Source organism: Euprymna scolopes, chromosome 29 (assembly GCF_053919585.1).
Source record: "Euprymna scolopes isolate OS-2025 chromosome 29, ASM5391958v1, whole genome shotgun sequence".
NCBI classification, from domain to species: Eukaryota; Metazoa; Mollusca; class Cephalopoda; order Sepiida; family Sepiolidae; genus Euprymna; species Euprymna scolopes.
The window spans coordinates 115,657,504-115,683,194 of NC_136510.1; the positions used below are offsets into that span (position 1 = coordinate 115,657,504).

Sequence of the window (25,691 nt, forward strand, 5' to 3'; positions counted from 1 at the left end):
TCAACTGAGCTTCAATCTATGGTCCCCCCTCGCCAAACTTTCACAAGAAACACTCGTCTAGCTGTAAACACTATCAATAATTTCCCCCACTCTTTATCTGTGCCTAAACCTAAACATAGATTCCATGAACAAAGCTTCTTTCTTAGAACTGCACGCCTGTGGAATTGTCTTCCGTTTTCCTGCTTTCCGGCTGACTACAATATGGTTGTGTTCAAGTCTAAGGTAAATAAGTTCTTGATGAGCCGTTCCATATAAGTTATTAAATTTACCAAATTTTCATTACTAATGATTACTATATTGACCAACTTCTACTGTACACTCTTTAACCCTTATCCTTGAGTGGCCTCTGGGCCTTGATAATGTGGTGATGCCTTTGTAAAAAAAAAAAAAAAAAAAAAAAGAAAAACCACAACAAAAAACTTTAGAAAAATGGTAAGTAAGGCTTTATCATCATATGGAGTATTATTCTAATGGACATTATTATTTGTCATTATCACATCATGAAAAATCTAAGATGGTAACCAGGAAATTTAAGATGGTGACTGGTAAATCCAAGATGGCCACCACGATATGATTCAAAGAAATCATTAACAAAATATGGCTTTTAGAATATCAAATTAAAGGAAATTTTGTACAGATCAGAATTATGTTTTCAAGTACATTAAATTAATTATCATAATTAAGTTTAATTTTAATGGCTTAAAGAGAAGCATCATAAAAACAGTTTTAAAAAATGGGAAGTAATGCTTTATCATCATGCGAAATATTATTCTAATGGACTTTATCATTTGTCATCATGACATCATGAAAAATCCAAGATGGCAACCAGGAAATCCAAGAGAGCCACCACAACACGATTTACAGAAATTATTAACAAAATATGACTTGTAGCATATCAAATGAAAGGAAATTTTGTATGGATTACAATTATGTTTTCAAGCACATTAAACTAATTAGGATAATTAAATTTCATTTTAATGGCTTCAAGTTGTCGTGACAATTATCGAGTGGGTTTCTACCACTATTTTGTATAATTTTTTCATTTTTAAGTCATTGTCGAGACTTCAAGAAACATCGCAGTCATTTTTTTTTTGTTCTTATGTAACGCTCGACACTACTTGTTTGAACAGAATAAACATTTCTCAAAAATTTATCGAGGTAGGTAGAAGAGTAACTTGCCTCCAGTAATATTTATTTGTTACATATTTGTTATTTGATCACTTTTTCATACCTCTGTAGATTGTAAAACAAACCCAAGAAATGTTATCATAGGCAAGGTAAGTATTCTTTTACTTAACTGGATAAGTGGTTTGTGTGTTTGTTAAAATGTTTTTGACTACTAATGAGGGTATGACTCCAATGATTTCGACGATCGTTTTTATAACCACAGTTATGAGAATCAACCAATCAGAAGCTTCAAATGTTATAAAAAATATTGAATTTTGGATTCAATTCAGTTCACTGTCAACCTCCGTCTCGAAACAACTGAATCGTGACTGCATTGATTCTTTGCCGCCATTTTTGTTACTAAGAATTACTCAACACTCAAGATCGTTACTGCATTGATTCTTCACTGATTTGGTTTGCTGCTGCCATCTTTGTTCAACATAATGTCTTAACACTTAACAGGTTATGCATCAAGCCATCATCTTTGCTTTGATGGATCGGAATCTAAATTCGAATTGAACAGGTGAAATTTCTGGGGTAATTAAGGATATGAAAACTACTCAAAGCTATACAATCTCCACCAGAGAATCCAAACAACCCCGAATTTCTCAAAAATAACACAACTGTTTTTGCAGAACTGATTCAATGCTTAGACGATAGAAGTCTGTCTCTGATTATAAGAGATGCCTTGAATGATTGATGGATGAAAAACATTGAACATATTAAGAGAGCATTATTTATCAAAAGGGAAACCAAAAATTATATCTCTATATACAGAACTAACGTTTTTAAAACGTAATGAAGATGAAACTATTACCGACTATGTTATAAGGACAGAAGCAACTGCCAATGCCTTAAAACTCTCGGGTGAAATAATGAGCGATAGCCTGTTAATATCAATGACGCTTAAGGTACATCCAGCCGATTTTAAACAATTTACAACTGTTATAACGCAAAAAGACAAACCCATAACTTTCAGTGAATTTAAAGTGGCATTGCGTAGTTACGAGGAGACGAATCAGATACTCGTGGACAATAATAACTCTAGAAATATCATGAAGTTCACAAATGCTTCTTGAAAACCGAAACAACCAAATTACACATCTCACCGCAATGTTTTCCTCAAAAGTAATTTTCCCAAGAAAAAGAATAAAATTATCTGTTATAATCATGGACAACCCAATCACAAAAGTTTCCAATGTCGATATAAAAGCTCAAAAATGGACTCCATCAAAAACTTTGAGAACTTTGAGGAAGAACATACATTTCTATGCACATGTAACTTTGACAATACAACAAACTGTAAAAATCTTCTTGCGCTACAGCACACGTTATCACCAAGGAATCTGATTTTATTAATTTTGATTCAAACTTTAATCCACAGAATCATTTTGTCAAACTGACCGACGGTAATCAAATAAATGATATAGTCTTGAAAAGAGGTGATGCTTAAATATCATTAAAAAATAATAAAGGCAAAATTTGTAGGTATATTCTTAAAAATGTTCTTTTCATATCTACATTTAAGCAAGAGATATTTTCCGTACAGGCCGCCATTAAACTAGGCGCTACTATAAAGTTTGGCCAAAACAAGTCAAAATAGAACTGTATTCGACATTAAAGAAAATGGCTGACTATATTATTAAAAAAATATGGTTCCCTCAAAAACTGCCCATCATGACTTGGAAACCTGACATAAAATTCTGGGACACTGGAATACAGCCAATATTAAAAAGTTACCAAATGTAGTCGAAGACATGAAAATAATACCTTCAGACGATCTCCCAAATTTTGATATTTGTGCACAAGGAACAATGGCAAAATATATAAGCAAAACACCAGACAAAAAGGCCACAAAAATTCTCTCAGTTGTGCACTGTGACTTGGCAGGCCCGATAAGCCCAATGGGAAGAAATAATTTAAGGTATGCATTGAATTTTGTTGATGATTGTTCAGGTTTAATTATGGTTTGTTTCCTAAAAAACAAATCTGACACTATCCTCGCCCCTAAGAAATATTTACCTGATATCGCTCCGTACGGCTCAGTAAAATGTATTCGCTCAGCCAATGGGACTGAATTTACTAGTAAAGACTTTGAGCTTCTATTAATTAACCATCGGATTAAACACAAGAAATCAGCACCATATTCCTCACTTCAAAATGGCACCGCTGAAAGAGTATGGCAGACCCTTTTTGAGATAGCAAGATGTCTACTTATCAAATCGAAATTATCCCATAGTTTATGGACGTACACATATATCAGAAATAGATCGTTCAATAGAAGATTGGGCAAAACACTGTATGAAGTGTTTTGCAGTGTAAAACCAAAATTGAACCAAACGGTTCAAATTGCTTTGCATCTATAGAAAATACCTGTAAACTAAATATTAAAAGTGAAAAAGGTTTCTTTTTAGATTACGATAAAAGCAGTCTGGCATATTTAATCTATTTTCCAGACCAAAATGCCATAAAAAAGGTTAGATGTGTCAAATTCAATTATACATTAAATTTAAAACCAGACAAGCCAGTGGATGAAAAACATGAGGACATATTAACTAGTATCTTAATCAATCACAGCAAAAATATTAATACTTACGATAATTGCAGTAAAACTACTGACGTAAATATTAACCCAACACGTCAATACCCAATAATGGCCAACAAAGGCCAGACTTCTTAAAAATTGAAAAGATACAAGACTAAACAGTGGAATACTGTTACTCGTTGAAAAGTGCACCAGAAAGTTATAATGAGGCGATTAATTCAGAAAATCACCAAGAATGGAAAAAAGCTATGAAATCCGAATTGAAAGCTTTATCTGAAAATAATACATATGAAATCGTAGCAAAACCAAAGGATAAGAATATAATTTTTTTTCACTGGGTTTTCTCCAAAAAAATCACAACCTCTGGCAGTGAAACTTTTAAAGCAAGATTTGTTGCAAAAGGTTTTTCACAAATTTCTGGAGTGGAATATTTTGCCACATTTTCACCAACGACAAATTTAATGACAAGTAGAATGGATGTAAAAAACTTATTTAAATGCTTTGATTGACTGTGAGATTTATATTTACCCTCCAGAGGGATTTAAAATAAAAAATAAAAATTTTGTATGGAAACTGATTAAATTGCTGTATGGTCTAAAACAAAATGCTCACAATTGGAATTTAATACTCCATAATTATTTAATAGAACAAGAATCCAAGCAATGTCCCATAGACGCATGCATGTATACCAAAAATATAGGTAATAAATTGTGGATTTTGGTTTTTGGGGTTGACATATATTACTCATCTCAAATTGTGACAACACCTTAAAAGATATTAAAAAATAAATTAAATAAAAAATTTTAAATGGCCGCTCTTGGACAATTGTCATGTTCCTTGGTATAAAGTTTACATGAACATGAAACTATAACAATAAACCAATCACGATGCATTGAAAACAATTCTGCTCAAGTTCGGAATGTAACTTCTTTTAAAACTTTGTTTTACAAATAAAATAAATTTACATCGTATTTTGATGTTATTATCATTTTAGTTTTAGTGATAATTTAAAAACAATAAATATTTATCATTAGTACCAACAATTTAAAATTAAATTAAAAATTTAAAACAATCGGTTTTGGAATCGTAAATTAGAGACACATTTTTCCAATTCCGATACCTCCAAAAGTTCCGATTTTTTAAAAACTTTCGGTATAAAATTCAAGATATTTTGTTAGCTTTTATTTATTTTTTCTATTTTCTATTTTTACCCCCTCAAAATGTCACCCTGACATGGGCTGCTCGTAAAATAGGGACACATTTTTCTGATTCTGATACCTTCAAAACTTCGATTTTTTACAACCTTTTGGTAAAAAATTTCAAATGTTTTGTTAGCTTTTATTTATTTTTATTTATTTTTCTATTTTCTATTTTTATCCCTCAAAATACTGTCATGTGCCGCTCATACAATACGGACACATTTTTCCGATTCCAATACATCCAAAAGTACGGATTTTTAAAAAACTTTTCAGTATAAAATTTAAGATACTTTGTAAGCTTTTATCTTTATTTATTTTTCTATTTTCTATTTTTACCCTCTCTCTGATTCCAATACCTCCAAAAGTTCCACTTTTTTACAACCTTTTTGGTAAAAAAAAAATTCTGATTCTTTTGTTAGCTTTTATTTATTTTTTCTATTTTTAACCTCTCAAAATGCCGCTCCTGACGTGTACCGCTCATAAAATAGGAACACATTTTTCTGATTCCGATACAACCTTTTCGTCATAATTTTCAATTTTTTGTTAGCTTTCATTCATTTTTATTTTTTATTTTCACCCTCTCAAAATGCCGCCACCCCCGCCCCGCCCTTGCTACGCCACTGAGTGGGAGATAATTAATCTTGACTATGCTAGGGTCTGTGGAGAGTATATAATTAAGTTTGTGACGTTAACAATCTCTGCTCATTTGCCAGTTTATGTTTCATGGGCAAAGAAGTGCTCTCTAGGTTCACTTGGGTATCCTTTCTAGTGGTGTTCGAAGGTGGAGAGAAAAAGAGATGGCAGAGTGTGGGAGGCAAAGGCATTGCCAGAGCAAAAGCTTTCAGAAAGAAAGGCTTCTTTGTTAGAAGGCCTTTGACCTAGCAAAAAATTATGCAACTTTCTATGGCAAGACAAAATGGTGGCATGTAAAACATAAGGTTCATCTTCAAATAGTAATGAAAAGGTAAAATCTGTCATCTGCAAAAATATAACCACATCTTATTTGTATGGGTTGTCTTCAGATTTCGACTTTTTCTGCTTGTAGTCAGAACTGCTGATATCACAAATGCTAATCTACAGGTGCTTATTAGAAATTAGCACCAACATTAAATATTGTTTACACACTTTATTGTAGGAAATATGAACCCCCATATTTCTTGGCATGCCAGAAAAAATATATGAACTTTGTTTTTTTACACTGAAATATTGAAAAAAAAAAAACAATGGTAATGTGTCTCTTTTAATGCTAACTAATCAACTAGTGGGTGCTCATTTTACCTTAAATCTATACAGAAAAGTGAGTTCACACTAAAGTCCAAGTTTTTTTTTTCTGTTTGTGTAGATATATTTCCTAGTGTTTACATTTAACTGGCTAAAAAGGTAGAACCACATTTTTATTTCCTGCTAAAATATGATAGGTGTGATAGTTAAAATATAGCCGCCAAAATTTGATAAACCTTTTTTCTATGTTTGTGATCATGAGATCAGAGGGGAGGGGAGGGAAAATTGTAGCATATCTGGTTAGCATGAGTGTCATGTGCTTAATAGAGAAGAAGTCTTAAATTCAAAACCCAAGCGACACAAGACAAAAACGTGTCTTATGCAAATTGAGATGTGGTCGGGTTTGGAAATATAAAATATAAAAAGCCAGCATTTCTTTTTGTCAGCTTGACGTGGTGGAGTGGAACTTTTGTTGGTGAACTTGGCGAACATAGAAAATAAATTTTTTTTATTTTCTTAACTTAAAACATTCAACATCAGAAGCTATTTTGGCTTTTTATTACTTTTCCATAATGGAGAGCAAGGTTTTTGATGTCCGGTTAATTCCGGAATTTAATGGTGCTTCAGCTAATATGCCCATTATCAAATGCACCGAAAATGTGGAACTTGCATGTGAGCTTTGCAATATGAAGAATGTCGAGCACGTTTTGTCATTAAGATTGTGAGATGGAGCTCTGGCCATATACAGGCAACTTAGTACGGAGCAGAAAGCAGATGCAGAACAGATCAAGCAGACTCTTATAACCGTGTACGCCACTGCTGCATTTAATTTATATGACCAGTTTGTCACGTGACAACTTTGCCCTGATGAGACAGTGAGCAAGTTTTTTGCTGAGCTGCGATGCCTAGCCTACTTGGTTGGAGAACTGTTGCCCAAATGTTGGTTGACATGCGCATTCTAAACTACCGCAACATGTCAGACATATATTACGTGCTTCATCCAGGATAGAAATGATGAGTATGGAACAACTGTTGACCTGAACAAGAGCTGTCATGACTGACAACGAACACCTCAAAGAATTGGCTGCCACTACCTCAGCCAGATGAAAACTTTCAGAATCAAAAGTGCGCAATGACGGTAAAACATTCAGCAAAGAACTGCTTACAGAATCGCAAAAGAGGCTGGACAGTCAAATGCACAAGGTCTTTCGTGAGATACGTTGCTTCAGATGCAGTCATCTTGGACACATAACATCGCAGTGCCAGGAAAACACCAAATAGGAGGTGGCGTGAGCATTAGTCTGCTCTTTGAAAAACTGAAGACTCTAAGAAGCTCCCAAGAAAGTATGTGTAGATAGGCAAGCGTTCACAGCATTGATCGTTTCCAGGTGTTCACAGACTCTAGTGTGTAAAGCCATGTGTTTCTTTTGGAAGCAGAAGTCAGCAGGAGTCCTAACAGCTGATGGAAGGACATTGAATTGCCAAGGATATGGCAGAATAAATGTAGAAGTTAGCCAAGTTCCATCTGCCGACATTGAGCCATTGATTGTAGAAAAACATCTGTTGAATTTCGATCTACTATTGGGGATTGATGCGATCAAGAAACTTGATGGAGTTTTATATTATTTGGATTTATCAGACTACTGTTCTCATCTTGAGTGTGATTTTCACAACGTTCACAATGGCACTCTTCAATGGAAACAAGGAAATCCTATTCCAGAAATCCTTGATGAATTGACTCATTGGTGTGCATTTTCTCTGTGTGGGAAACTCGTTGGTCACTTCCCTCTATGTAGATGGTTGCATTCATCAAGCGTCTAGCAACTGCAGTAACAAAAAGCTTGGATAACAGAATCAAAAACACATCTCTCTGTCACATGTTAGCAGAAACTGTAAGCAAAGTACGAGAAGTGGATCCCATTGGAGGAGACTGGTGTATGGACGGCAAAGAAATTACAGTCTGGGTGGATGCAAGTTGCATAGCCACAGGAGTGGCACTGGAAATAAATGGAACAGTCATTGAGGATGCATGTTGGCTTGATCCAACTAACGATGCTCAGCACATCAATCTAGCTGAACTCAACGTGGCACTCAAAGGAATCAACTTGGGCCTTCAGTGGGAAGTGACGGTAATACACTTGGTCACCGATTCAGCATGTGTGCACTGGTGGATTTCTGACACTTCGACTGGAAAAGCATGTGTGAACATGAGAGCAGCTTGCGAGATTCTTATCAGGCAATGGTTAGGAACCTTGCAATTGTTGGCGAAAGAATATGGGTTGACCATTGATGTAAAACTTGTGAAGTCCTGTCAGAACCACACAGATAGTCTCACCAGAGTACCACATAGGTGGATGAATCTACTAAAGGAATAAGAGGGGCAGTGCTCAGAGTTGTACAACAGTGGGATGACTGAATGAGGACCAGGTGGCTGACATCCATCATCAAAGTGAACATCCAGGCGTTAAACAAACTTTATATTTTGCCATAGTTGTTGACCTGGAGGTGTTCAAAGAAACTGCTAAATCCATAGTGAAAACCTGTTAAACCTGTTGATCAATAAATCCAGCACATGTTCGCTGGAAAAAAGGAAAACTCAGCATGGAGAATAACTTGGGCAGATTAACGATGGACATAACCCATTACAATGGTGAGAATTTTCTAATATTTTCCTTGAACGAGGCCCACGGATGAAAATACAAACTGACAACACCACTGCTTTCACCAGTAAAGAGTTTGGAGAATTTGCAAAATATTGGGGCATACATCTGTGGTTTATATGTGCCTACTCACCTAGTGGAAACGGATTTGTGGAACGGAGCTTTAGAACTGTTAAGATCATCACAGTTAGAAAGAATCATTCAATATTTGAGCGGTCTACTGCCACAATATCATCCCAAAGGATGATGCTTGACTTTCCACCGCATCAGAAGATACATGTTCGAATTTAAGGTGTTGAAGCTAACCCACTGCCCAAACCAGAAGTGACTGGAGGGAAGCATGAAAGAGAAGACATCGCTGGGTTAAAAATCCACGTGGCAGGTGCACAACAAAATATAACCGGTCACATTACTGAAGTGATTAGCCCGCAGTTTGTGAAAGTTGATGAAGTGCCTCAGTAGATTAAAGACCTTCGACCAGTAATATGGACGCATTTATCAAGTTATGAAAGTGATTCCGAGAATAGTAAGCAGCTAATCTATTTGGATTCAGATCCATTTGACAGTGATTTCGATGCTAGTAATCTCCCAACTGATGAGGTGTCTGTCTATTGAAAGCAGACCTGCAGATGAGAGTATGCATGAGAATGAGGCCTGCATTATTCCTCTTCGAAAAAATAACTGACAAAAATAGATATTACCTCCCTGCCCCATTTGTGATCATGAAATTGGGAGGAGTGTAGGGAAATTTGTAGCATATCTGGTTAGCATTGGTGTCATGTGCTTAATAGAGAGAAAGTCTTAAATTCCAAACCCGATCGAGACAAGACAAAAACGTGTCTTATGCAAATTGAGATGCAGTCGGGTTTGGAAATATAAAATATAAAAAGCCAGCATTTCTTGGATTGGGACAAGTTTCAGCTCGACGCGATGGAATTGAACTTTTGTCAGTGAACTTAATGAACATAAAAAATAATTCTTTTTTATTTTTCTTAACTTAAAACATTCATGTCAGATTCTACAAAGAATTGTGGAAATTGATAATCGTCAGAATATTGGTGAAACCTCACTCAAAAATCTAAAATATTGGTAAAACCAACAAAAAAGACAAATAAAATTTTCTATTGATAGGTATGTAAATCTAGATGAAAAAAATAGTCTTTAGAAAAATGACAACAAAACAAGTGATTGGTAAATTACCAAAAAATGAACAAAATTTCAGTAATCCATCTGATGTTGTATAAAAGATGAATTTAGGTAATAATAGCATAGTAAACATGATACAAATTCACAAATAGAAAAAAAGACACATGGGAAAAATAGATAAAAATCTCACAATTAAATTATCAAAACACATAAAGGGGAAACATTAAAAAAACTAATAAATTTGTAGCCCTCACCTACTTCACTCACCCCTAAAAAATGAGGGAATTTTACTTTTTCTGATGTGTTAACATCCTGAAAAGCTTGAGTGAAAAACAAGAAAAAATATTATGTTAGAATTTATACAGGAGAAATAGTTTTGTATATAAACTCAACATAATATGATCATCCATTTTTAAGTTGTTATTTAACATGATAGTGCCCGGAAGACTCATCCATAGAAAACTCGTCCATTTTTTATTAGTAGAAAAACTGGGCCATTATTGAATAAACATCGATTGAAAACACATTATGACCGTCCTTGAAACAGATATTGTTTTTAAAAGAGACTACACTCCCATAAAATTTTTATAAAATATATTTACTTGTTTACTGTTGTTTTAAAAAAGATATAATTGATTTTTTTAAGGGTTTGTTTTCTACCTAGCTGGATACATTCTTCGTGGTTTAACTTATTTTAAAGCGTTTATTCAGTCAAAAAAAAAAAAAGACTACACACCCCATAATATTTTTTAAAAATGATTTATTTATACTTATTTACTGTTGTTTTAAATTTTTTTAAATATAATTTGGGGAGGGGGGACTTTTTTAAAAAAACTATAACTCTCAAAAGCAAAACAATAAACAAAAAAAAAAAAGTTAAATCTGATTTGGGCAAATTTTTTTCTTGTAAACGTGAGTCATTAGTGCCTATTATTATAACATCCCTTACTAAGCTGTCACAGAGTTCACCCCATTCACATTTCTGGCTGAGTGCTTTTAGTTTAGTAACAAATTCATCAAATGATTCTGTGTCTTCTTGACGAGTAGTGAGAAACTGAAAACAAGAGTGTTAAATTTTTTCGAGGTTACAAACTTATTCAAATTTGTCTTAAACTATTGCAAATTTAAGACTGTCTTCCTCAGTTTAAAAGTAAAAATTCCTATAAATTTTATGGGCTTGTTTACCCAGGCATTGCAAAAGAATACTCGTTTTAACTTTGTCACTTTTCTTGAGTTTTTCTGTGTCCGTTAGATATATTTAAAGGTCTTGTTTAAATACCTTCCAGTCTTCAGAAAGATTTTCTGAGGAAAAATCAGGTGGAATAAAGTGATAATCCATTTTATTCATTTATTATTAAATAAATTAAGTAGTTAAATATGTTGGTATTATGAAAGTCCAACGCACATCAAACAGAACTCATGTCTGCCAAAGAGGCACAATCGAATTGACAGAATTCGATCCAGAGCAACACCATTGAATTGATAGAACAGAGCTTGTACAATTTTTTTTTAATTCGTAATATCATACCATTCTGCAATGCATTATCCTATTCCTAAGCCAACATAAAAATAAGAAAAGGAAACCTTTTTTTTTTTTTTTTAACCTAAAGGAAAAAACAAACCATGTTAACTCCTTCCAACAGACCTGTTTGCAAATATAGCTGCTTCCACTGCATGAACTCTTACTCAGCCCCTCCTCCAGCAACAAACAATGAAATAGCAATGCCCTGAAATCACTCTAAGGAGTATAATTTTTCAGTTGATATATAACCTTTATAAACTAACCTGATAACATTAACCACCAACGTGGGGGCACAGAAATACCTGGATTTGGACCCCAATTGTACTGACATGCAGAAGTTCAAGTGCAAAGTGAACCGACATCTTGCTGCCCAACTCCCTACACAGTACCCCTGATGCCTAGACCCCTACAACAAAGTGGCAATGTGCCTTGTTTGGGGTAAAAATGTAATAATAATTAAAAAAAAAATCCCGAGCATGATCGCAGCAACACGCGACTAGAGCAATCTTCCTCAACTGATGCTGAATAACATATCGGCCTGTATTCTATAGCCATCAAACGAAACCCAACCGTCACTGCGGGCAGGATGGATATAACTCATTGGCAGACTCCCGCTCTGCAACCGAAAGGTCTCAGGTTCCCTACTCACTGCAGGTTTGTATTAATTTTTAAAATTATTTTTTAAACTAAAGATCATTTCACATTACATAATCCCGTGCACAAATAGGCACATTGCTTCTCTCTACAATCTTCGCATTGGCACCGGTTCACCTTCATTACTCTCTGGCTCAGCCCCATCGTACTCATCATCTACATGGATCACACACCTTAAGACTAAAATATGTCATGGCATTCCATCAACACTCCAGTTATTAGGGGATTGCACTCCTGTAATCACCCCTCTTCCCCCATTGCATCATGCATTAGGCGGTTTCACCAAAACCTCTCCTATTTGGATTCTGACTGGTCCTTGCTCAAAAATTTCTGGGGATATATCTCTTAGGTGCCTTCATTCATTATTAAAACTTGATCTGTGTCCTCTCTCTGTCCAACCTTGGAGGCCATGTTGTACCAGAATGTGGCTTATTCAGGTGATATCCTTCCTCTCTTGACTATTGCTTACACTGTCTGATGGTGTCACTCCACTATTTCATTTCCTCCAGGTCTACAGGCTGCCCTGTAAAAACTTTTTCTCCCTCCATATCACCAGTCTACTTGGTCCACAGTCAATCATTATGCTTCTCCACAATAGTGTGTTATGTCAATAGCTAATCTTGTTCAATTCTTTGCAACTCCAATTTCCCCAGGATTTTGTACATTTGGGGCGGGATTGTTCGATTGACACTTTTTTTTTTATTATTATTACATTTTCACCCTAAACAAGTTAGGTTGCCACTTTGATGAACACAGTTCTTAACTACCTTCTGAATTTCTTCACATTTTATATGGGGATCAACTTTCTGCACCAAATATGATGTCCTTTCCACTCTCATGTGGTGCATGCTATGCAACTCTTCTAGTTCACCAATTCCTAGACAGCATATTGGGGCCTCTTCTTTCTCAACTAACCACTGATGCTAAATGACCTATTGGCCCGTATTTTACAGGCGTTGGGCAGAACTCAATCATTGCTGTGGGCAGCACAATATAGCCCATTGGCAGACCCCCGATCTGCAACCGAAAGGTCTCGTGTTCACTCCTCACCACTGATTTGTATTAATTTTTTAAATTATATTTTTAACTACAGTTTTCAACTAAGTAAATGGATCTTATACTTCTGACACCATGAAGTACTGATGCTTCACACACGTGGTTGGAAAATATGTTAAGATAAATTTGGTTTATGCATTTAAGAGTGTTATAATGAAATAATTTGTTCTAACTGTTCAGGCCTGTGTTCCATGTTATTATGAGAGAGTAATCATGATGTCCTTTAGAAAGGGTATAAAGAAAGAGGTAAACATCAGAGTAAGATTATTAATACACTTTATTAAGGGAAAGCTATTTACCAGAAGACCTCAAGCACACGGGAAGTCCCAAACTGAAAGTCAGCAATAAAGTGTCTTTCATATATATAACGGCAATGCATTTTCATCAACCCCAAAAAAACCCTTAATCTTTACTACTAACCCAAAATTTGGGTGGAAATGGCCTCCTAAAAAGCAAGAATGTGTATTTTTCCCATATTGAAAACTAAGCTTATCTAACTTTGTTCATGTAGATAGAGGCAATACAGTTATAGTGAAAATGAACAAAAAAAAGATATTTTTAATTCTCAATTCTAACGTTAGCTTTTTAATATAGGAAACCTCCTCACCCAAAACAAATATACCTTACATTAAAAATAAATATTAATTTCCTCCACCCTTTTTCTTAAAATAAAATTTTCCATATATTAAAAAAAAAAAATACGAAATACTGTTAGAAACCCACCCAAATAGTATTTGGGGTAAAGATTACCTTATGCTACAACAGAACACTGACCACTCTAATTTGGTTTTCTAGGGGTATTCGAAGTCGCTGACAACAAATCTGATAATAAAACCCGTTGCAAATTTACCATTTGCATGGTATGAACCACAGGAACCTAGAACTACTTTGCCCCATTTTACCGCCTTCATTTACACTAGGCACGATCGTTTTCTTACTGAGATGTGCAGATGTGCATAGTTACTTGACGTTTCACAAGGTGCATGAATACATGGCAGACATTTTAAATGACAAGCAATATTTTTATCAAAAAAAAATTTTTTGTGTGTTACATAGTGTTTTAATGCTTTTAATTCATCTAGTTTTCACGAGCGGTTTACAAAAACATTTTTATGTTTTTTGTTCTTTTTTGAGGGTATTCAATTATAGAACTTGTGTAGTTTAATAGGTGCTTTTGCAGTTTAATTAATCGTTTTTGCTAAGTAAGTTATGGAAAAACGGTTAATTAAGTGTGTATGATAACTGAATAATTTCTTACAATTTACTGTAAAATTAAACCAAAACTTGATGCTTAAGCATTTTTGGTACAGCGCTATTTTTAAATAGCTTTTTTCAGATTAAATTTAAGTTCCACAATATCTTTTTTTTATGATTATTAAGGCTGAAGCACAGAATAGTCACAAAACACGATGTAAAAAATGGCTTTCAATATGACATTATTTCATCACGGAACAAAAAATAGATAAGTACCGCCCCAAAATGTAAAAACTTCATCTTGCATTATTTTTTTTTTATTTGTTGAACGTGTATAGTTTAAATTAAAATATAATCACATGATTACAATTTCGATAATAACGTGATGAAATTTTACCCATTTAAAGTTTAATAGGAAGCTTAAATTAAACCAAACTTGGGTGCTTATGCATTTTCGATACCATGCTATTTTTTAAGAGTTTTTTTTTTTTCAGGTTAAATTCAAGTTTCACACTCAGAGAAGTAGACAAAAATATGACCTTACTGGACCTATCAGGATGAATTGTCCATCGAAAATGGCATATTCTTAAAATCAAAGTAAATAATAATACCCAAATACATTCAACAAGAGTTATTACAGAAAATAAAATATGGACGCCAGGGGATGGAGAAATGTAAACTCTGAGCAAAAAGTTGTGTTTTTGAAGTTCTGGGTGCTTCCTTAGGTGTGTCAGAATTTTGGGGGAATTTTTGACACCCTTATCACAAAACTGCGAATAAAATATACAAAACTCGTAATTTCTCTTTTTAAAGTGGTTTGTTTAATTTCGTTATGGAATATACTTCTAAATACTATTAAAGTTTTTTGAAAAATAATAGAAATATTATGTTTTATTTTTTAAAAAACAGTGTTTACAAAGTGCCTGTGCGTGCCTGTGCGTGCTCATGCATTCTATGCAATGAAATCAATTGAATTTTACAAATTAAATTTTTTTCAATTTAAAAATCTATCAAAATTTTTCTATTAGTTCAATTTTTAAGATATTTTCAGGTTTAATGTAAAATTTTATGCTCTTTCCAATAAACTAAATATAATATTCTAGAACATCTTCTTTTTAAAATTCACCCCCCCCGCATTTTGAAATGCCTATTAAAATGAAAATAATTTTCTCACCTCAGATTTATATATCATAAATTGAAGATTAAAGATCAATAAATAAAATAATCTAATTTAAAACAAACAAAAAGATAGTTTAGTGCAAATTTACATATAAAGTCAAAAGTTTAAAACCTTTTTTTAAAAAAACACGTTGATTTTTTTTAAAAGTAGTACCTCATATTTTGAAAATATTGTCTAGTAAATATTAAGCACTTACTATAATTTTTTCTATTTCATTCAATGTTGTTTTATTTTAGATATAAAAAAGAAATTCATTCAGTAAGGAAGAAATAAAATATTTTAAATCAAAAACTCATGTATTTCTTTAAGAGAATAAAAAAAAAAAAATGGAAAATTTGTTGAAGGGTTTGTTTATAAAAGTAAACTTACTTATGAGTGAATATGATCATTTTTCAAGTATGGTGACCCATATAATTAACTTTTATTGACAGCAAACGCATGTCAGAAATAGAAAGAGGAAATTAATTATGGCGCTTTTAGGCCATAGTAGTTCTCAACTTGAAGAAAGGGAGACAAACCCACTCTGCGACCATCTGATATGACAATTTAAAGTCGCGGTATTTTTAATCCTTGCTTAAAAAATTATTTTATTTAAAAAGTACATGGAATATAAAATATAAATATGGATAAATTCTTAACAATGAAGAATGGAAGTACCCATTGACTAGTATTTTTTATAGGTAAGTGATTTTTTGGAATTTATATATATTCATAATATTTGAAGTAAATTAACATTCGTTGATTTTCGGCGATAAACTATAGTAGTACGAAAAAACGCACTCAGAAAGACACCCATTTATTTAAATATATTTTATTTAAATACGTTCGTTTTGTTACTTACATTAAAAAGTTTTGTGTAAGTAGAAAAATTTCTTTTTATCCTTAATATTTTTATAAATATTTAACATTAAAAACATGTTTTGTAAATATATATTTTTTTCTTATAAATCTTTAAGTTTTGTAAATATATTTTTAAAAAATCTTGCTTGTGAAGATTCGACCATGTTTGCTATTTGACGTGATTACAAACAACCAATGGCAATGTCAAGGTTCAACAACCTGTGTTACTTGAAATGTACGTCATTTTTCGTCTTCTGCTACAGGGTATCTATTCTTTACTTGGTTCCACAAATCTAACGAAAATCAACTAATGGTTAGATTTTCGTGAAATTTTTCGATACTTATCCCTTTTAAAATGAAATAACATGTAAAATGCAGTTTCCGTAAAATATATGAGGGGAAATATGTTTTTTAGTGCACGCCCCCCCCCTTATTTTTTCAAAATTCGAACAAAATATATTTAAATTAATCGAAATTTCTATTTATTATGAAACAAGCGTTCATATAAGTAAAAAATATTTATTTCTTAAAAGTTTAAATACATGTATTGAACTAAAACTTACCTTGAAGTTGCAATTAAAAAATTGATATAAATTTAATATTATGTTTTTTTTAATAGCGTTTTTCTAATCAATATATACTATTATCAGTTGAATTGCCAAGAAAAAGTAACTTCCTAAAAATTAATTAATTATTAAACGATTAAAATGATTAAAATTCCATTATATCAAAATGTCCGGATACAATATAGATTTTTAATTGTGTTTAATTTTTTTTTAAAATATTAAGTTATAATATATACACGACTCTTGCCAGCTATTTTATTGCCAGATTAAAACCAATTTAAAAATATTATTGCACAAATGATAAACATTTTATAGACCACTATCATATATAGTTTGTCTCTTTTTACCAAATAAAAGTATGGAAATCTGTAATCAACCAAATTAACAGTTAATAAAACCATATTTCATATTTAATATACAAATGTTTATAATATCATTAATCGTTAAACTGTGTAAATCCTAAACCTAACAAAATTATAATAAAGATTAATCATTGATTGCAGTTTGAAGAAGATAAACAAAGGTTTTAAAAAATCATTAAGTCGCTTCTGCCTTTTCATACTTTGTATAGTTAACACAAGTCGGACAGCACAGGATCATGTGCTCCGTTCTTCACAATCGTTTGGAGGTACCTACTGTTTAACATTTCACAAAAATTCTGCTTACATTGGGGAGGGGAGGTGGTCGAGGGAGCGGGCTGGTGAGGGCAGCCGCCCCTTTCCCCAATGTAAACAGAATTTTTGTGAAATGTTAAATAGTATTCTACTTGGTAAATGTCGGCGCCTTACTTATGGAAAAATGGTTAATTAAACTGTATAAGAACCTGTTAAACTACACAAGTTCTATAATTGAATACCCCCAAAAAAGAACATAAAAATGTTTTTGTAAACTCGTGAAAACTTTTTTAGATCAATTAACAAGGATTAAAAGCTACGTAACAAAAAAAAAAAAAATGAACCACATTTTTTAAAACTTTATTATTTCAAACATCTACTAAAAATATTCCTTTGTGATGTAATAAGTCAATTCACTCGAGGCCACCAAGAGTAAGTACAGGCCAATGAACATAACATGTGACGATATTTGAAGTATATCAATATCGTATTAATAAAAAACAAATAAATTTAATAATTAAAAATCCAAAACCCGAGACAAGTAAGCCATTACCATAGCAACAACGGCGATATCAAGGAGTGAAATAAAAATAAAGAAGGAAAGAAAAACACTGATATATTTAAAATTCAGAAAAAATGTATCCAGCGTCTCATTTGGAAAAGGCTAGCTGTTAAGAATTTTGAAACGCCAATTAGTTGCATACGGGAATCCAAAGAAAAAAGACGTCTGAACTCCGCTGATAAAATCAACATCACGAGAAAGCACTTTTTCCATTTGTAAATTATAAAGGAAATATCGGATCTCTCTCAGAGAACTATTAAAAATACGAAAACTCAGATTTCGTCGGTGTTTGACAAAAAGGAAAGTTTATCATACGAAAGGAAGAAAAACAAGCCATATAAACAAATAGCGAATCAACCAGAGTAACCTCCCTTTAAGAGAACTATTGAAAATTCAATGATGGAGGGGGAACAACTCTGTACTTTTCTTTGGTTGTGAATCCGTTTCGATTTGTTATTGGGAGCGCAAGAAAAAAAAAGTCAAGACTTATGAACTTAAATATATATCATTTTTTTAATTTTGTATGTATTATCTATTCGTTCTTTGATTTCGTTTATTAAAATAAAAAAAGAAAGAAATATATATACATGTTGACTTGATTATCTTTTCATGTTAAAAATACATGTCGAAACTTTTCTGACCTCCTATCTATTGAAGCGACAAACGGCCAATAGGTAAATGAATCTATCTATCCATCTGATATTTATTTTATACAACATACAAACCTATAGACCATGTTTAAATCAAAGGAGAGAACGGATAATTGTTACCCCCATTTAAATGCTCTTTTTTTATGGAGGAAGTCAATTAAATACAGACTGGCGCATAGCACCCATAGCGGACTTCCACGCGATCTGAGAAAACCTCAAAAGGGACACGTCACAGACGTCATTATCTGATCATCATGTAGGTATATGGTGCTTAAAGTTTTTTGTGTTCAACCACGTGACCACGCTAATAGCCATACAAAATATTTTTCATTGCCCCTTACATGCTAATAGTCATACAAAATATTTTTCGTTTCCCCTTGTAGTAATTTAAACATATTTTTTTTCTAAAAAAAAAGAACAATTTTTCATTTTAATGATTATATAATTGCACATTCATTTGAATAATTTTAATCTAACAAATTATAACAGTAAGTGAGCCTGTTTTTGACATTTTCTTATATGTCTATCGAAGAAAATCGAATATTTCATTTTATTATTTTTTTAAACTGCAAAACAAACAATTTTTATATGAGAATATTTTTCAGTCCGTTCTTTTAATAATAAATACAACTTTTCATTGAGTACTTTCACAAGTTTTTTTATTTATCATTATTTTTATTTAATCAAAATGATATCAATGAATTCAATATTTTAGCACTGGGCGTAATTTATTTCTTTTAAATATATTTAAAACTTAAAGTTTGTTTGTTTTATGAAATTTCAACTAAATAATTTACATGACTGAAATAGGAAATTCTATGTTCTCTATTGAGACATAACGAACACAAATTCATCTTAAAAAGTCATTAACTAATCAGTTGTAATTAAAGTTTTGATATGCACTAAAAATAAAGAGTACATTAAATTTTAAGTTAACATATTTTCTTGTGTTTTATCTTATAAATAAATGGGCACTTTATGGGGAAAGTGGACATAAACGGTGTTTTTATTCAATAATTGCTCCCTGAAAGCGTTTTCTTTCACTTTCTTCATATATATATATCTCAGACTTTTTTTTTTTTAATCGTGTGTATATTTAAAAAAAAAAATTTTGTTGGGGGGGGGGGGTAAATTTGATTCATACTTTTATTTCGTGCTTGTTTTTATTTTATTTGATTTTAATTTTTTATTATTTTCTCCAGTAAAGATTTTTATTTTTTTGTTAAATTATTTCTCCATACATATTCAAATAATGTCCTCCCCTTTTTGGCTTCAAATAGTACCTACAAAAAAGGTTTTGTGATTAAATAAACCAAAGAAAACCTTTTGTGCATGCGCTTACAGGGAGCAATAATTAAATTAAACACCATTTACGCAGGGTCCACATTCCCGTGAAGTACAAGTAAATGTTGTACACGCCCTGCTAAAATAACGTTATTATTTAGAAAGCCATTCTTAACAGGGGGAAAGGCTTTCTAACTATTCCGCACTTTCACCTAACAATTTAATGAAAAAAAAGATACCATAAAAATTTAATTTAACTTGGAAATGCTATCTAAAATATAGCACAGTGCATACACTGCACAAGCACCATTATTATTATTATCATTATAACAATGATAATAAAAAAAATGGTGAAGATGACATCACCTGGCGCCACATCAATTTGTTGTGAAGGGTTAGGGAGGATGGAAAGACCGAGGTGGGAGAGTACTCACCAGATCTCCACTGGAAGTGTGCAGTTCAAATCTGGTACCGTGGGGTTATTTCTTTATTTCTTTATTTTTTTACAAGGTGGTCACCACTTATCAAGGCCCAGAAGCCACTCATGGATGAGGGTTATTGCGTGTACAGTACGTTAATATTGGAGATTTGATAAAGTGTCTTACTTAAGGGGGCGGTTCAGGTGGGGACATTTCGTCACCCAAACCCCAGGAAACACCAATGGCTGATGCCAACGAGAAATCAATGGCAAACGGCTGTTGTGATGACGTGCAATCATTTGCACGGGTGGTCAAGAGGTGGAGAACATTGGAAATCTGAGGAGAATTGTTGTGACGCGGTTTCCAGCGAATACCACAGGTTACTGCCAGTGAGGGATCACTGATGATGGCCTGTGAGACAACTCCTAGTGAGTGAAATAATAATAATAACGTCCCCTCCCAAGTTTACCACCATTCTGATTTAATATCGAACATGTTTACTATACTTTCTTAATTTTTAATCAATATTCACATTATAGTATGATTGTCTTTTAGTAGTTATGTGAACTTCATTTCCGTATTCATGTATTCTGCACGGAGATGAAAATGAAGACTATAGCGGAGTATAGGATTCTTAACCATGTAACTGATAAAAATATGCTACACATTTTGATGAAAAACATGGGGAAAAATGAACATAGAAGAGAAAATCAAAACTTTAAATGTAATTTCTGTATTAAAAGTAATAGTTATTTAAATAGTTCAACATATAATCTTGTGGGGAAAATCCAACTCCTCAATAAGGGGCACTCTGGATAGAAAAAAAGTAAAAATTGTCTGTCATGAAGGATTTCTCCTCCACCGGCCGAGGACAGAAAAGGTGAATTGTAGCATCAGAACAGATACTACTACACTGTGATCTTGCCCCGAAGGCCAAGAATTGTTTGTGTTTTATGTTTCTTTAATTGTTTGTTTGTTTCCTAAATTCATAATTCAGTTTTTTTTTTTTTTTTTTTTCAAGGACAAGAGGCCACCTCGAGGATAAGGGTTAAAGAGTGTACAGTAGACAATTGGACAATAAAGTAATCGTTAGTAATGGAAATTCGGTAAATTTGTTAACGTATATGGAACCGCTCATCAAAAACTTGTTTACGTTAGACTTGAAGACAACCATATGTAGTCAGTTGGAAAGCAGGAAAACGGAAGACAATTCCATAGGCGTGCAGTTCTAAAAAAGAATCTTTGTTCATGGAATCTACGTTTAGGTTTAGGCACAGATAAAGAGTGGGGGGAAATTATAGATAGTGTTTCCTGCGAAACGAGTGTTTCTTGTGAATGTTTGGCAAGGGGGGGGGGACCATAGATTGGAGCTCAATGGAGCACTTGCCATGAAAATAATGATATTCTCGTATATATCTATCAGTATTAGATTGTATATTGCTTTAAAATTACGTAATTTTACATAGATAATATTTATATTTTATATTGAATAAAGTCCGGTTTCATTATTAATTGAATTGGGTGCCTTTCTGTTCTTTTTAAACATGTTTTAATGCTCTTTTTTAAAATGTCGTCATATAGTACCGACAGTAACAGTTCGACAAATCTTACCTACATTGCTTGCATGTTTTTTTTTTGTTTTTTTTCAGTTAACAGGTCTTCTATATCTCGGTGGTCGTGCTGCTTCACTACGTATCATGTAAGAAAACACTACCGAAGGCAGTGAAATGGCGTAAAATAGTCCAATGTTACAGGTGTTCATACCATGCAAATGGTATATGTATGACGAGTTTAATTATCAGATTCGTTGTCAGCAACCTCGAACACCCCTAAAAAAAAACAAATTAGAGTGGTCGGTGTTCTGTTGTAGCGTAAGGTAACACCTTATCCCAAAAAACTAATATTTACCTTTCAAAGGAGCTTGCCGTGAAAACATTTTTCATAACTTTTTTTTTTTCACGTGTACAATTATTTTTTCCTTTTAGAAATAAACTTTAGTCGGTATTTTTTTACATTAGGTCCACCTCCACAATATTCACTAAAATTGTGACTTTTTCAGGTTTTCAACTATGCTAAATACAAAAATTGCATGGAAATTTTGGAGAAATAAGTAGTTATCGAGATATAAAAAAAAAAAAAACTACTATGCATTGTGTTGCAGACCAGGATATAACAATCCTAACTTGCTACAAAAGAAAATAATGAAATGAATGGAAGGAAGGAAAAAAACTCAATTACTGAATAAAATAAACATGTTTATTTTCTGTTGAAAATAAATGGTTTAGGTGGAACAATGGAACATGTGTTCAGTCAAGTCGTTGACGACTACGCGCATGGAAAAAGAGGAATAAAGTAGGGGAAAAAGAAATGGCAGTCCAGTGTGTACCTATTTACTATGCCTCCCCACGGGACAGAGTTAGACACCAGGGTCGTTTTTTAACGTGGAGGAAAGGTACAAAAATAAAAATTGTCTCAGTCGTGAAGGATTTCTCCTCCACCGAAAGAGAACAAGAAATGGAAGTGCAGCATCTGAAGAACAGATGGTATTTATTTGCTCCCCCACTGAGCAAATTAGGCACAAGGCCGTTTTTAATGTGAGGTAAAAACCAGCTCCCCTAAAAGTAGGCAAAAAGGGGGCACTCTGGTTACCAAAAATAATAATTGTCCCAGTATAGAGGGTTTCCCCTCCATTGACTGGTACAAATTATCTTAAGTGCAGCATCTGAAGAACAGATACTACACTTTGATCTTGACCAAAAGAAAAAGAAAGAGATACAGGGTTGACATCAGTAAAGTCGCGCTTGCATGGTAGCAGTCGGCTACGTGGAAGTGTCTTCAGGTCACAAGCTGTGGACGCGAACTTGTCCAGTGGAAGTTGAACGTTGTTGTTGACTTTTATACTGGAGTCATTGTTCTGACTGCGCATGTCTGGATTTCCTTTCAGGGGAAGTGACGTTGCCCATGTGTGCGTACATGTGCGCGTATGTGTGCGTACATGTGTGTACGTTATGAATGGCAGAGGGGAAGGGAAATCTCAGAAAAGTGCATTTTGTTCCCGCTAGATGGCAGTGTTGTCGTAGATAAGTAGATTTGTGTATGGCGCGCGTGCACGCGCGTAAAAAAGATGGCCGCCAAAGAATACAATGCATAATGCAGTTTTTATATCTCGATAACTACTTATTTCTGCAAAATTTCAATGCGATTTTCGTATTCAGCGTAGTCAAAAACTATTAAAAGTCGTCATTTTAAAGAAAATTGTGGAGGTGGACTTAATGTAAAAATTTACCTCTTCGTTTTTTTTTTCTTTCTAAATTTTAATTTAAATTTATTTTAATAAATATTACTCTAAAGACTTTTATTTTGTGGACTAGCGTTATGTTTTTTCATTCCGCTCACATTTCTTGGAATTTTCCCCACCCTCCAATAAACTTTACCTTTTTTTGTGACAACGCCAGTCATGGGGAGGGGGGGGATTCCAGTTATGAATTTCGGAAAACTCGTACTCGGAAAACTCGTCCCCTTTTGCTAGGTAGGAAAACTGATCCCTTATTGAATAAATATCAATTGAAAACACATTTTATTACCGTTCTTGAAGGAGATATTGTTTTAAAAAGAGACTATGCCGTATGCACCCTCGTAATATTAAAAAAAAATATTTTTAACTCTTGCTTAAAAAAAATAAACTTGATCACGGAGTCAAGATACGAAAAACGAAACCAAATATTCATTTAAAGAATAGTACTCTAGTTTTAATACTTTTTGTGTCATTACGAAACAAAAATAAAGAAAAAAACACGCATTATCAAAGAAAGCAATTATTTTATTTAGAAGAATTAATTCAGTTTAAATAATTCCCATCATATTTTTTAAAATATTTTTACATGTTTATTGTTTTAAAAAAATTAAATTGATTTTTTTAAATTTTCGTTTTCTACCTAGCTTTGTATGTTTTTGGTGTTTAAACTTATTTTAAAGAGTTTTAGTTAAAAAGAAATAACAAGTAATGTCAGACTCGACATTACTTGGTAAATAATTTTTAACAAAAAATGTCCGAAAATAAAAGAAAATATTGAGGTAGATATAGTTTTAAAGAAAAAAGTTTAAACGAAAATAAATTTGTATATTTTTAAGTACTATAAGTGCCCCCGAAATGACGTTTAAACGATACCCTCCCCTGAGAATGACTTTCGAAATAATAACATTATTATTTCAGCGCGGTACCAAAATTACATAAGACCGTGTTTTCTTTTTTGTTTTGTAATAACACAAGAATTTATTTAAATTGAATTAATTCTTCTAAATAAAACAATTGCTTTCTTTGATAATACATGTTTTCTTTCTTTATTTTTGTTTCGTAATGACACAAAAAGTGTTAAAACTAGAGTATTTTTTAAATAAATATTTGGTTTCGTTTTTCGTATCTTGACTCAGTAATTAAGTTTTTTTAAGCAAGAGTAAAAATAATTTTTTAAAAATATTATGGGGGTGTATCTTTTAAAAACAATATCTCCTTCAAGAACGGTAATAAAATGTGAGACGACTTTTCCCGGGACGAGTTTTCCGGGCACCTTATATTTACCAGAGATTAATTGTGTTTCTTTTAAGGGTATGATAAATTCCCTTAACTTTCAACTAACTCAAAGTTCGAATGGCAAAAGCCAGTGTGAAAAAATAAAATTGTTTTCCCCCATATTGAAAACAGACTTTAAGTTTAACTTCATCCCCCAATAGACCTCTATTAACAAAGAAAAAATACAAATATAATAATATTACCTTCATACTTTGAAATCCCACGTTAAGTCCAAAGGCACCCATGAGAGAGTTATTATTAAACCCTATATTAAAAGCTATCCCTTCTCTTTTTTCGTGTCTAGCCATTTTGAGGAAATAAATTGTTAAATGAAAAATAGTTTTACTTTCTTTTTTTTTCTTTTCTTTTCCTTTTATAAAAAATTAAGAAATTGTGGTAAGTTCAATTCGGAAGATAGTCAAATAATGGTAGGACTTTCGGCTTCAATTTGGTTTTAACAAGCGCAATTTTTTTTCTAGGAAAAAGTTCTAGTTTCAATATTGTTTCTAAGAAAAGCTCGCATTCACCCTCACCCTCTCCTCGTATGTTCCTGTATGTATGTATGTATGTGTGCGTTTATTAAAGTACAACTCAACTTTCGGTTTCAAATTGAAATGTCGTTTATCTATATATTAGCCTGGG

General features: G+C 32.9%; 1 protein-coding gene across 2 annotated transcripts in view; it reads right to left on the reverse strand.

The window, feature by feature from the left end:
* The window catches only part of LOC145252846 (opioid growth factor receptor-like protein 1), a 112,352-nt gene extending 86,869 nt beyond the window's left edge, over positions 1-25,483 (reverse strand). The window contains exon 1 of one of the 2 annotated variants that reach the window (XM_080112859.1): positions 25,253-25,483. In XM_080112859.1, coding sequence (XP_079968985.1) covers positions 25,253-25,357 — 105 coding nt within the window. In that variant the 5' untranslated portion in view covers positions 25,358-25,483. The remainder of the gene's footprint in view (positions 1-25,252) is intronic. The other variant, XM_080112858.1, reaches the window with a different exon arrangement.
* Positions 25,484-25,691: the final 208 nt, after the last annotated feature.